Source organism: Genypterus blacodes, unplaced genomic scaffold (assembly GCF_046128005.1).
Source record: "Genypterus blacodes isolate CSIRO-AG114 ecotype Tasmania unplaced genomic scaffold, CSIRO-AGI_Gbla_v1 ptg000008l_1, whole genome shotgun sequence".
In the NCBI taxonomy this organism is placed as follows: domain Eukaryota; kingdom Metazoa; phylum Chordata; class Actinopteri; order Ophidiiformes; family Ophidiidae; genus Genypterus; species Genypterus blacodes.
The window spans coordinates 247,802-261,706 of record NW_027466822.1 but is presented as its reverse complement, the minus strand read 5'-3'; the positions used below and the strand labels follow the sequence as shown (position 1 = coordinate 261,706).

The 13,905-nt window shown below is 42.6% G+C and overlaps 2 protein-coding genes across 5 annotated transcripts in view; one reads left to right on the top strand and one right to left on the bottom strand.

Moving 5' to 3' along the window:
• Nucleotides 1-13,905, top strand: part of caska (calcium/calmodulin-dependent serine protein kinase a) — a 95,435-nt gene that overhangs the window by 58,100 nt on the left and 23,430 nt on the right. For all 4 annotated transcript variants that reach the window (XM_076155304.1, XM_076155287.1, XM_076155280.1 and 1 more), the window contains exons 6-11: nt 4,498-4,600; nt 5,257-5,432; nt 5,919-6,041; nt 7,381-7,464; nt 7,648-7,747; nt 8,673-8,794. In XM_076155304.1, the coding sequence (XP_076011419.1) occupies nt 4,498-4,600; nt 5,257-5,432; nt 5,919-6,041; nt 7,381-7,464; nt 7,648-7,747; nt 8,673-8,794 (708 nt within the window). The remainder of the gene's footprint in view (nt 1-4,497; nt 4,601-5,256; nt 5,433-5,918; nt 6,042-7,380; nt 7,465-7,647; nt 7,748-8,672; nt 8,795-13,905) is intronic.
• Nucleotides 195-3,353, bottom strand: gpr34b (G protein-coupled receptor 34b). The gene is made up of 3 exons (XM_076155324.1): nt 2,939-3,353; nt 1,791-2,391; nt 195-1,705 (listed from the first exon to the last, which is right to left on the bottom strand). The coding sequence occupies exons 2-3, from the start codon at nt 2,372-2,374 to the stop codon at nt 1,123-1,125; spliced, it is 1,167 nt and encodes a 388-aa protein (XP_076011439.1). The 5' UTR covers nt 2,375-2,391; nt 2,939-3,353; the 3' UTR covers nt 195-1,122.

The window sequence follows — 13,905 nt, the reverse complement described above, 5'->3', positions numbered from 1 at the left end:
GCGATCTTCAGTAGCAAACTCTCTTCACTGTCTGCATTGATGCTGCCTAAGGGTGGTGCTAGTATTCCAGCAGCTGGCTATGAAGCAAAGAGTATTGAGTATGTTGAAGGGGCTCAAATGTCTCTGTCATCGTTTCCTACATCAGAAAGTGTTTTGACGGATTAATTAAACGAGTTGAACGCTCATGAATAAATAAAACAATAACTTTTGCCTTTTTATTTTGTTTGTGTTTTTGTTTAGGTTATTAAAGAAAGCAAGTAGAAGTACATCAATATATGCATAGTCCAGACACAGTCATCATGTACTTGTTTTTATATCATAAGCCCACAGTCGACCTCATGCTTTCATCTCAATCAAAGATCCCCAGCTTGTGATCGCCAGTGTAATTTGTGATAACAGTTCAGGCTTTGATGCGGTTGAATTGCCGCCTCCTTTCCTTTGGTTTCGTCTGAAACAATTGACCAACAATTTTGTTGCTCGTTGTCTGTCGGCTCAGCCGCAGGTCGCACTGCTTTAATTTCACTAGAACTCAACCGCACATTTGACTGAATTTGGTCAGATAAAAAACAACACTGACACAACTTGATTTGTTGATCCTTGTTGTGTAACCTTGGCCTTTGCTTCATGTGGTTCAGCAGTCATTGTTATTACACTATACGAGTATTATGTGGAATTGTAGAGGGTAATGTTTTCTAAGCCATTCAAACATTTAGCGGTTTATTATAGCAGAGTGATATCTCTTTACAGTTCGTGTTTGTAAAGTGGCTTCCTGATGGAGTTTCACTTATTTTGTGTCGGTGAGCCGTTTTTATGATAGTTGTTGGTCATTGTGTTCAGAATCTGCATCTTATTTGGTTATTGAGTTATTAACTGGCAGCTAAAATGCTTTTGTTCATTTTAATGGAGGTGTCATTATTACATTTTGGATATGCACCAAGATCCACTCTTAACAGAAATATGATCCCTGTATACCAGTTTAATTACAAGTTGTGATTAAATTTGACAAGAGCACCTGGAAAACAAATGAGCACAACCTTTACGTGTGTCGGATTCAAAGTATTAATGTCAGTGTCAGTCTTCATTTAAGGACCCAAATGGACGACTCTTATATTTTCATTATCTTCATTGAACCTGTCCTGTCCCAGACAGTCTTGGTCTAATATCCATCTTCTCCCTCGAAGTGCTGACGAAGCTGACAGATGGCTTTCCTCTCACAGGCTCCATTCTCAGCTCTACACTGGAGCTGCTTCCATTGACTCCACTGTCTCTGACGTGCAACACGTTGCTCAGCAATCGCAGTACCTCCTTTCTAACTGAGGAGGATAACAGGAAGTACAAAACCGGATCCAAGCAGCTGTTCAGGGCAGAAAACAACAGAGCCACCTCATTGGCTTTATCGGCCACACCCCTCCAGAAACAAGAAGTGTCCGTTATCTGTGACTTGATGTAGAACACTCTGACCACATGATAGGGGACAAAGCAGATGGTGAAGAGAAACAGGATGAAAAAGGACTTCCAGGCAGTCCGAGTGTAGCGGGCTGCATTGGGCAAGTCTGGTTTTTGCCGTGATGTCCTCAGGAGCTTGTGGGCAATCCTCCAGTAAGACACCGCCAGAGAGACGAAAACAATCCAGAAGACAACCACGATGGAGAGGTTGATGTATGCTTTCCACTTAACATTGTGCAGCTGCTTGTAGTGGAAACACCTGGAAAGATGAATACATGTACTGTCAGCTCATGCCGCTCATATCATACGTTCTTCTGAAACGACAACAAGAGGATGGTACCAACCTGTTTGTCTCTGAGTGATTCTCTGACATAAGGAACATCAAAATCGTGGCAAAGGCTGCAAACCAGACGGCTGCACAGATGATGCTGCTCCACCTTGTGGTGTGCAGTTTGCGCTGCATGCCTGCGCCACGATGAATCTTCAGATTGCGATCTACGCTGATCAACCCCAGCAGGGTAATGCTGATATACATGTTCATGTAGAAGAGGTTGCCCACTACTTTGCACAAGGTGGGGTGCAGTTCCCAAATGTTCCCTTGGCTGTGGTAGAGAATCCTAAAGGGCAGACAAACCACCAGAAGCAGGTCTGCAAAAGCTGTGTTGATCAGGAACACGCGTATAGAGTTCTTCTTAGATTGGACACAGAAGAACACCCACAGTGCCAGCAAGTTTCCTATTAGACCGAGGACGAAGAGCAGAGAGTACAGGATCGCCAATGGAAGCTGCAATGAGCTGTCGTCCAGGGTGCAGTTTTGTCTCAGGTCAGAGGTCACGCTTACGTTCACCCAGCTGGTCTTTGTGGTTAGGAAATGGGCAGAGGAATTTGCGAACTGGCTGGTGGTTGTGGTGGTGACGTCTTCTGTCATGGTGCGTGTTTTTGATCCTGCACAAGGAAAAGATGACATTATGAATGAAAGAGACTAAATCCACCACAGTGTGTATTGGTGTAAATTGCAGTTCACACGGGAAAGTCTTAGACTTGGCACAGATGTGTGTGATGGCCCTGGGTGTCTTTATCACTTTGTCTTAAATTGGCATTACTCCAGATCTCATCAATCACATATCACACAGCAGCATTACAAACCTAACCAACCGGTCCTGTCAAGCCTCAGAAGCAAAAGCATTGATGCAGCACCCAAGTTGACCGATTCTAACTTGATAAATGAAATGAAGTGATCTATAAATAATCCGATAGGGATACATTTTGGAAGAGCCGATGTAAGCTTGTGGCAAACCGGTTGAACAATAGGCACAGACTGGGTTCAGTTTGAGGATTGTGAAACAAAAGATCAGAAAAATGAAACAGACATCGGAACGTAAAAAAGAACCTCAGTCTGCTTTGTTCGCAGCGTGCAACTTTTATATCCCAGACAATGCAATGAGTGAAAAGATGTTGCAAATATATCAGAGAAACGATTCAGCGTACTCACCTATACATCCATCAAAAGTCCTTCCAGAAGTCTGTATGGCTGTTACCTCTCCTTTTTTTAAAACCCTGGCTCACACACTCACTTCTCCGCTGGAGAATTGGAGCTCCCTTGTGGTATTTGCAGTCTTTACTTTCCCTCTGTCTGACTCACTCCAGCGTTTTCCTTCCCGTTCAGTCTGTAGAAGAGACCATACCATCCTGAATAGATGTATAGCTCAAGACAATTTCCTCCTTTCATTTTACACCCAGTCTTCAGTTCTGCTTCATCCTTGGTTGAGTTTTGTGATAAGGTTAAAAGGCAATATTGTGTCAACTCCCCTTCCTTAGCTCATATTCTCTCTATTAACCCTTGCCGTTTGTGAAAAGCTCGCTGCCACCAGCTGTGCTGCCGAAAGTAGACAGTGAAATGCTGAAGTGCAGAATGTGGTGATGATTTTGCAGAGAAAACGTCTAGCTGTGGTCAACCCCCACTTTTCTCGCAATCATTCTGCAGAACAGAGGTTGAGACAAGGCAAGAATGGGCTGGGCTCAGCACAGGGCTTCTGATTACACTCACACAGAGCTTGTGGCACTTGCGTATGCAGTATACTTTCCACATTTGGGCTCCGATTGTAATATGGCTGTATTTGCTGAGAATAGCCAGCTGTGTGTGAGAAACGCTCCAAAAATACCACAGTTTGTCCCTATAATAACAAAAGCGAACCGTCAGAATACAGAAACTACAAAGCGTTAGTTGTCACCCCATTAACAAACCCTCAACTTGTTAAGCAACTATTTTAATCCACAGGCTGAAACAGGCTGAGAGAGGATTGCCTGCATTTGGTATTTTACTATCACATCAGTAAAAGTGAATGTGCCCTATAAAAATTGATTTCCATTAGTCTCATTTCATTGTTCACCCTTTACTGAAATCAGTCGTTTTTACATGAGGATTTTAATATTATGTTGCTCTGCTCGATAGACTTTTAAGATTCATGTGCAGCCACAGGCATTTACATGATAAGATCCGTGGGAACATTTTTGAGAGTATTAGAAGATAGCTATTCAGATCAGAGCAGTTATTGTGGAATGACTTGATCCTGGGAAAGTTAATAGCATTAGTGAAGCATTAGTAGCTCTGCTGCTGCGCAAAAAGTAGGTTCTGGGTTTTGAGTCTGGCTGGGATCTTTACTGTATTGTGGTGTTTAACACTGTCTGTACTATTCTTTTGTTGTTACTTTGGCGTGTGAAGTGACATATGAACGATCACAATTTATTGGTGGGAAACTCTGAAACTTAAATTGAGAAAGTGGATAAACTTGGCAAAGGGAGAACATAAAGTTGCTGCCAAAATCTACAATTTAGTTTTATGTATGTGTTCTTATGATGTTATCTCCAATCCTGTTAGTCATTCATGTGTGGTAGCAGAGGGTAAGAGGATATGTGAAGATCTCAGGGGTCGATGGGTGGCTGGGTGTGTCTCGCACATCCGGTTATGCAGTATGTATTTATAGTTTATAGTTTGTCTTTAATTTGCCGAAGCCGAAACATCAAATCATCGTTATGTTTTCTCACTCTCAGCCTCACTGTGTGCTGCTGGCGTCCAAGGAGAACTCGGCTCCCGTCAAGTTGGGGGGGTTCGGAGTCGCCATCCAGCTGGGAGAATCGGGACTGGTGGCAGGAGGTACCGTACACACACCAAAACCACACAAGCCCCTCCTTTCCCCTCCACACTGTGAAACGCAGATATTCGAATGTAGTGTTATCCGTCGACAACAGTAAAACCAAAAAGACCAAATTGGAGGTATGAGCTTTGTAAAGGTTCACAGTGATCAAAAGTCAATTCACTGACACATTTGGAAGTATGGAAATGTCGACAGGAAAACGTAATGGTCATGGTGTCGAAAACTCAACAATCACAAGTTCTAAAGGAGGAAGCCATCACTTCCTCTTTCTAGCACTGATGGAAAAAAAATGTATTCACACTTCCCCAGAACCTTCAGTCATATCATCCAAATTCTGTTTATCAGTGTTGAATTCATATTAGCTATGACATTTGCATAAATTGTTGTACTTTTGTTAGGCTCTTATTTTTTTAATGCCCTTTATTGCCCCTAATGCCTTTTATTGTTTCGCACTTTCCACTTTTCTGCTGTAACAATCTAAATTTCCCCTTTTGTGGGACGGATAAAGTATTATTTTATCTTATTTTCTGTTTCAGTTAAGATGCCACAATTTGTTGCCAAATTTGAGCATGCTTGTCTCATTCTCTGTCCCAGTGCCTTCCTGTTCTCCTGCACACTGTTATTCACTCACTCCGTCTTTTTTATCCAACCCCAGGTCGGGTGGGCACCCCTCACTTCATGGCCCCAGAAGTGGTCAAGAGGGAGCCGTACGGTAAACCCGTGGATGTGTGGGGCTGCGGAGTCATCCTCTTCATCCTCCTTTCGGGCTGTCTGCCTTTCTACGGCACCAAGGAGCGTCTATTTGAAGCTATCTGCAAGGGCAAATACAAGGTCAGGAGTTAGGTGGAGAAACCTCCTCAGCCTTGTGTCTAGGAGGAACCATATTATAGGTGTCAGACTCCACAATTAAGCCTCTAACTATACCCTTAAACAAAACTGACATCGTATATCCGTAATGCTGTACGGCTCCGTTTTAATTTGAACCAGTCTCTCTACACTGAACAGCAGAGACTGACCGTAATGGTGATGTCATCTGTGATCCGCTTCACAGACAGTGAATAGCTGAACAGCAGCCACGGTGGGTTTGCTGGGATATGAGAACATTGTGATTCACAGCTATAAGCCGTAAATACACATCAAACTCATTTGTGTGGAATGTTAGCGAAAAGCAATCTTTGTGCACACGGAGCCGCTCGTCACAGAATGACATCATGAGCTTACGTGGCTCAGATGTCTGCTCGGATAGAACGGCGTCCATTGTTTTGTGGTCCATGATCACAGCGCAGTTTATTTGAAAGTGTGTGTGTGTGGGTTTAGATGAATCCGCGGCAGTGGGGCCACATCTCAGAGAGCGCTAAGGACTTGGTGCGGCGCATGCTGATGCTGGACCCCGCTGAGAGGATCACCGTCTATGAGGCCCTCAACCACCCCTGGCTCAAGGTACATAGCCACTAACACACACACAGACACACACACACATACTTTGATTTCTTCTGTATGTTGCTGATGTGCCTTTTCTATCGGGCCTGGTCACTCTGGTGGGTAGTGTAACTAGATTTACTACAAGACAAAGTTTAATCCGCTGGTTAATACGGTGTCTTACAAACTACCACAAGTGTTTTTACTGCTCTGTGACAAGCACACACAAGTCAGCAAATGTCAGCAAAACAGAAAGGCCTCAGATGTGCAGCTCAACTTCATGCAGGATGCTGTGGGTGAGATATGGCACAAGGAAGTGAAGGCAGGTTTCGATCGTGGCTCTGACGTTTCATGTGTGTGCTGGTTGAACAATGTATGATGAAAGTAAACCGGGCAGTCAAGACTTACACATACATAAAACGTTTTTTTTGTGAGATTGCAGACATTAATAAGTGTCCCTCCATAGATTTTAGAGGTAGGTTACACATAACTCAGTTGCACACTAGGAGACGTGTCGCTGTCCTGCTCTGATCATGTCCAACATGCACAGAGAACTGAAAATGAACCAAAAACCCAAAATGAGTCACATGGGAAGATAAAAGACCCACGTTACTGACAAATGCAATAGAGTGTCGCCAAATCATTCACATTTGTCCAACACTGCCTGACTTCTTAAAGCTTTTTCTTAATGTTGACATTGAACTCAACACCCTCACAGCTTTACTTGGACTACTGCCCCCGAAAATTTCTTTCCTCTTATGCAATCAAAAAGTTTGGGTTTTTACCACATTACTGGCCAGACACTTCGTTTTATTGAAATGGAAACTCTTCTCTCTCCCTTCAACAAAACAGCTGGCTTGAAGAGATTCTCATCTCTATCAATCTTATTCAGCTTGAGTACTGCCTATATTAACCCAGCGGAGGTTGCATAGCTGGACTCCTCTCGCTCCCCTCTCGAGGTGATTTACTGATTTATTTGTTTGCCTCCCCTCAATGACTTCCCTTTCACTTGGTAAGATATGCACTCGGTGAATTCACTTATTTTGAAACCTTTCCTGCCAGATGGGAATTGTGGGTAGTGGGAGGTCTGTGATAAAGAATGTGTGGGCTACTACTCTTTCACTGTTCTCTCTCTTTGCCAACTCGTTGCCATTACCAAAAATTCCATAAACCAGATTTAGGGGTGGAAATGCAGTGCACCGCTGCTTCTCTCCTCTCTCCTCTGGAAAATGCAATGGTGGCGCAGGAAAATGCACATCTGCCGACACAAAGCTGTGCCACGTGCCGTTCACCTGCATGAAAATAAAGCTCTCATTTGTTCCTAACACGACTAAGTTATGTCTTTTACTGGATTTTGAAGGAGAGGGACCGTTATGCCTACAAAATCCACCTGCCCGAGACCGTGGAGCAGCTGAGGAAGTTCAATGCCAGGAGAAAGCTCAAGGTTTGCAATTGCACACAGGCCCAACAGATTCAAGCTTAGATAGATATCAAACATGCACATGTCTGCACATTTTGCAGAGCATGAGGTTTGTTTAGTGAGATTTGCACTGCTCAATGACTAGTGCTCACCCAAACACAGATAGAGATCCCACTGTGCTCCTCTACTGCTTTGTTTGCATTTCAGGGTGCTGTGCTGGCTGCAGTGTCCAGTCACAAGTTTAATTCTTTCTATGGAGATCCTCCAGAGGAACTCCACGACTTCTCTGAGGACCCCACCTCCTCAGGTACACACATACACACAAGTCACAAACACTCTTGCTTATTTTTTTCCTCCTGGTTAGTTTCATCTCATTCTGATTCTCTCTGCACCATGACTGTTGTATTTCACTCAGATTAAGCATATGTCACTGCTCCCTGCTTTGGTACATTTATTGTTAAAACAGAACAACAAAACAAACAGCCCCATGTTTCTCTCTGACAAAAATCGAATGTTTCATCAGCTGATCCTCGTCAGACACACAATGGCAATTTGTTGACAAGCAAAAGAGTGTGTTTCCTCTTTTCACACTGCCTGCTTTGAATACATAGATTCAACAAATGCAGAGACAGGATGTGGCCTTCTCTTTCACTTATAAAACCTGATCAAATTTGTTTACTTCATTAGTACTGTCTGCACACTCCCACCTACTGGGCTGCCAAACAACTGTTGCTACACTTTTGTTATTTGAAGGCTTGTTTATAATGAATTAGTCATGTTTGACTTTGGATAAGCTTTTCCCCATCACATATGAACTGACTAAGGATTTGTGCAAGTTTGATTAATTTTAATGTGTTTACCAGTTTCAACAATTATGAGCTGTCACAGGGTTTGCAGATAATTTACTGGCTATGTACTGCTGTTGTAGTTACTTTAAACTGCTTTCAACATGGATATTAACGCTTCTGTTAATTTGTGAGATGTGTTTTGTTTTGTTTCTGTTAATGCTTCCCACCTTTTAGGACTTCTGGCAGCAGAAAGTAGGTATCCGTTGACTCTTTGTGTGTTGTGGTGATAAAGTTATGTGCTTAGTAGTCTTATAAAGTCCAATCGGGCACAATAATTTAGAAAATCTTTTAGTGTTTGCGTTGAGTGTATATGCATGCTCATGGAAATGGAGTATAGAGAACCATCAGGTGACTATTTGTGTGTGTGTGTGTGCATCCTTACAGGGGCTGTGTCTCAGGTGCTGGACAGTTTAGAGGAGATCCACGCTTTGACAGACTGCAGTGAAAAGGATCTAGATTTCCTCCACAGTGTTTTCCAGGACCAGCATCTACACACACTGCTTGACGTGAGTTTCACACGCAACACCACATGAAGAATAATTGGGAAATATCAACCACAATGATGTAGATTATTCTTAAGTAATTCAACACAGCAGTGAGTCATCCTGTAGCCAGTGTTGAATTAGCAAGAAGCAGGAAGAGAACTAAGAAACACACCGGAAAGGAATAAGTACCGTAATTTTCGGACTATAAACCGCGGCTTTTTCCCCATTTTTCGACCCTGCGGCTTATATAACGGTGCGGCTAATCTATGGATTTTTACAGCTAACGGCCACTAGTGGAATTCCTAAATCTATGGATTTTACAGGTTACAGTCCGGAAAAGAGCGCGCAAAAGTAAAAGTGGAACCGCGAATGGTACGAGAGATAGAACGACTGCGAGACAGACGGACATTACGAGAGCGAGACAGTTTGTGAGACACCCTCATTATGGAAATTGATATTGCCTCGTCAAGCGCTGTAAGCTTTGTTTTTTGTTAGGGTACTACTGTAGGCTATAATGTAGATCAGTGGTTTTCAATCTTTTTCATGCCAAGGACCACTGCTGTAGATCACTGCCGGTACGTGCGCTGGGAGCGCACCGTTTAAGTTTGAAAGTTGAAAAGTTTGTGTCTGAAACGCTATGTGATACAGTACAGTTTACAATGCATAGTACATGTTCTGTAGCTACTATTGCACTAAATGGTAACACTTGAAAACGTTATGCAAATATGCAACTTGTTTGTTGAAATGTTAATAAATGGGAGCTTCCTCAAACAGCCGCCTCTTTCCCGACAATCCCCTCTGTGCACGAACCCTTACATATGGTAATTAAACATTAAAAAAAACTGCGGCTTATAGTCCAGTGCGGCTTATATATGTACACATCATTCAATTGAGCTTCTGCGGTTTATAGTCAGGTGCGTCTTATAGTCCGAAAATTACGGTAATATCTACAAAAACTTCATTCACTTAAGATCTGAGGGAAAAGATACAGCAACACAAGTATAATGTCATTTGCTCCCAGTGCGCATCTACTAAATGTTTTTTTACATTACTTGACACCACTGAGCTTCAAGATTCTCAGAAAAACAAGTTTACATTCCCTCCTCCTTCAGTACACATGATGCTTTTGCTTATTTTTATAGTGTAATATAGGAGAGTGTGGTGAACATTGTGAGAGTGTCAAAACCTTGTCCTCGAAATGCATCCAGTAAAACAAACACAGAGGTCCTGAAATGACCTGAGAGCTTTGTTTTTCTCCCTAAAACTTATTATGCTGAAGTGAACCTACACCTGATTAGACATGCCCAAGATATATGAGGCTAGCAAACCAGTGTCTGGCAAGAATCCCCCACGTTGCAGCTGCTGAATCAGAAAAGAGCTGATTTCTTTCAGAAGACAAGATCTAAAATGTCAATCATTGCAAAGGTGTGACTTGTTTACGGACACATTGTTTGTGTCTTCGCATTCATTTCCAGCTGATGAAACTGCCTCCACTTTAAACTGAAACATGCAAGGCTGTAGTTTTTATCTGATATTATCAACAAAAACAACACTAATGCATGTGACTTCGCTTGCTTTTTGGAATAATTGGACAAACTATCAGTACCTCCATATCCACTTTCGTTTACATGACACAAATGGAACCTATTGACAATGAAAGATGTTTTTCATTGCCTGGCAGCATCTCCAAACAGTCAACACGCCTCTGCTTTCAGGCTGCACCCTAGATGCCCTGAAAACTGCAATTACCAAGCCTCTCAAAAGAGAACAATGTGGATGCCTTCATAACTAAAGGCTTGCATCAAACTTGCCATTATTAAGCAAAATCATTTAAAAAGTAAACACATTAAACACAACTGTTGTGGTGTATTTCTGGCTTTCCACAGAGCTGAGACAGTTTTTGTTAAGGTTTTAAATGGCATCCAACAAATTTGTTCGTTAATGTAGCAGTGGATCTCAGTGCTGCGTTGATACAATTGACCATAGCATATTGAGAGACCAACTAGTAAACTGGATGGAACAGTGACTGGACTGGTTTAAGTCCACACACAATTGTCTCTATAGGATAGACAGTTGTGTGTGTCAGTCTGCTCTTATGACTGAGCAAACAAAAATGATGTTCAGAGTTCCTCAAGGGTCCATTTTTGGACTCTTCAACATCCAACTTGCCCAGATCTGAACTTCCCATAATTATGCAGATGACACACATACTGTATATCATCAGGCTTCTATCTCTCTGTCTGTGGTGCCAAAACGTCAGAGTTCACTTTATATCCATATCATTGAAAGCTACAAACCAAGACATTTTGGTGAAGTGATCATTTCAGCTTACATTTTTAACAGCCACATTGTATATGAGGAAGTGCACATTTCCACGGATGTGAAAAGATTTCAGTGGCAATCGCACATCATGGAGAATGCGGAAATCAGTATTATTTCCCCTTTTGAGGAATCAAGATGTATAGAGTGAATAAGAGACGGTGTCAGACAGAGCTCCATCCCAGCGACACACATCCACTCACACACAGGAGTGCTCATGGTTGATGTGCCATTATATTCTCCCCCAGTGTGCCTCCAACAAAAAGCAGCAGAACGCAAACTGCTAAACTGACGAACGTCCGACTGCTGAGCCTCTCTCTGATTCAGGCGTTTTGGCAGAGAGAGTTGAGTTGTAGATCACAGGCGCAGGCTGTCGACCACATTGGTGTCAACATGACAACTGGTTCACCACACCGTCACCATATTGGGTCTTACAATCCCAGTCGACCACAGCCGCACAGAGGCTAGATTTGAGATCGAAGCGAGGACAGTAATTGTTGGCTTGTTGACAGTTTGTCTGAGACTCTGAGAGCATCATTTATCTTTTTCACAAGCATCATTCTGTTTTCTATTCCCCCAAACAAATGTGTTTGTCCAGACTCTCGCTTTTTTCTGTCTGTCTTCATCTCCTTAATATAAATGTTTCTCTGTCAGTTTGAGACAATATTTATTGGCCAGACATGAAAACCACTAAATGGAAAACACAAAGCTTTGAAAGATATCAGATCAGACACAAAGGCAGTATGTTTTGTGTTCAAGCAGATCGCCTTATTTCATTATCAAAATGTTGTCCCCTCTTTTCTCTCTCACTGAGGCTATGGCATGCTTTGCAACCTTTGTATCAGTTATTGTGCTTGCACCTATAGGCAACATTAAAAACTCAGCAATCAACTTTCAATGGACATCAGTAGACTGTCAAAATCCGTCTTCTCCGGTTTGTTTTTATGGCTGGAATTGGGACGTTTTTGGGCACACGGTCAGTCTTTCTACATTCACACCAGGCTTGTTTACTCCTCACGATTTCATACCATATTAGGGCTCTGATGTCACATGTGTGTGCAGCAAGTTCCACATTCATCATAGAGCTTCTGTAATATCAGCAGCAGAATGCAAACTACTCAAACTGGTCAAACAATATCAACAAACCAGAAAACATGTTTAGATCTTGAAGGTTGAAGTTGTTGAAGTAAAATGTAAGTAGATGTGATAAGACTGTGGCCATGGAGAGGAAGTAGAGGTGAGAGGTAATGTGCCTGTGAAGCACCAGAGATGATAAGATACAGTAATTACATATGAGACCACAGCACTCTGAGAAGAGGCAGTATCTGTCTGAAATGGCAAATCAGTAAAGTCGGTGCTGATAGTCAAACTCATAATCATGATAGCAGCCAGCTAGTACATAAACACTGCACATCACCAGGTTTGTCAACAGATCTTTAGGTACTAATGGAACTTCTCTTATCTTGCGCTACTATAATTGGAGAGCTTGCATGTGTGCGACTGTGTGTGCACGAGTTGCAACCATTCCCCCAAGCTTGGCAGAACAACATTTTTCAGACTGTATTCAAAATCTAGTCTTGGGGGATATGAATGGATGACATCATTGTGAATGATGCCACAGTTGTTATTGACCTATAATACCTGTAACCCATGAGTGTCTATCTGTGTTTATTTTGATGTAGACGGTGATCCTTCAAATTTTGCAACATTTTCCGTTATTAAAATGAGTAATTTAGAGGAGGATTTTCCGAGTGCTTTCTAGACACCGAGAAGCAAATTGGGGTTAGCAGGCTGGAATTAAAACTAATGAGAGCGAGAGGGACTTTGATTACAGTCAAGTGAGGCGAGGGGGTTGCTGAAAAAAGGTCAGCGTGCCTTTAGTTGTGTGTGTTCCAGGTGCTGGGGGGCAGAATAGGTTGGGAGTGTGTTGCAGGGGACCGGGAGGAGTGCATTTGCCAAGTCTGTGTGCAGTAGTATCAGTGGGAGCCTGGGGCTGCAGATGTCTCCCTTTCAGCCTCAGTCACACACCCCTGCCCTGCTCTGAGAAGGGGGGGAGACAGCACAAGACAGAAGAGTGCAGCCTAGCATTGGCCTGCTAAGGACAATATCATCTATTGTCGGGCCTTGGTGCCATCCATAACAAGCACAGCCCTCCAGCGCTGTCGCCCCTCCATCCGCGTGGGGTCTGACATTAGCATCCACCGCACACAAACACACAGGCTGGAAGAAACTAGAGATGATAGACTTTGATCGCTGATTTTTCAAACAAACCTCTTATCGTCTCTTGGGTAAGTGTGTTTACTTTGTGTTTTTCTCTCCGATATGTTTAGAGGGAGAATGTTTTGTCAGGAGATGCCCCAAGCTAATTTGAAGTCAGTCAGATAAACCCCTGTGTGCATTTTTAGGATTTGACATGTATAATGAGGTGCTTTAGTCAAGTGCGTTAGTTTTTGTTCTCCTGTGCTTGTTTTACGAAGCTCCATGGACTTCCTAGTTAAAAGAGACAGGCTAATAACCAAAGCTTGCCTGTGTTTATGTTGTCTGTAACAGAATATTAAGATATCATGCAGTTTGGCTCAGACTAGCTGCTTATGCTCCTCGTGGTGCAGGATGGCATAATGACATAATTGCATCATATGAGTGGGCCTTCCTGAGTGCCTGTCAAACTTTTACGCATTATCTTTAATGGCTCATAGGTTAGCATTGTGTGATACACAATCCTGGCTTCTTCACAGTTAGTTTACAAAACAAAACAAAACAAGACCAAACCAGGAAAAAAAGGAAAACCAGGACTGTGATTGAAGTGAAAATTC

Coding starts and splice junctions, on each gene's coding strand:
- gpr34b (XM_076155324.1), bottom strand. CDS start 2,374: ATGACAGAAGACGTCACCACCACAACCACCAGCCAGTTCGCAAATTCC. Junction 1,706..1,790: donor AATCACTCAGAGACAAACAG/GTTGGTACCATC, acceptor TCATCTTTCCAG/GTGTTTCCACTACAAGCAGC.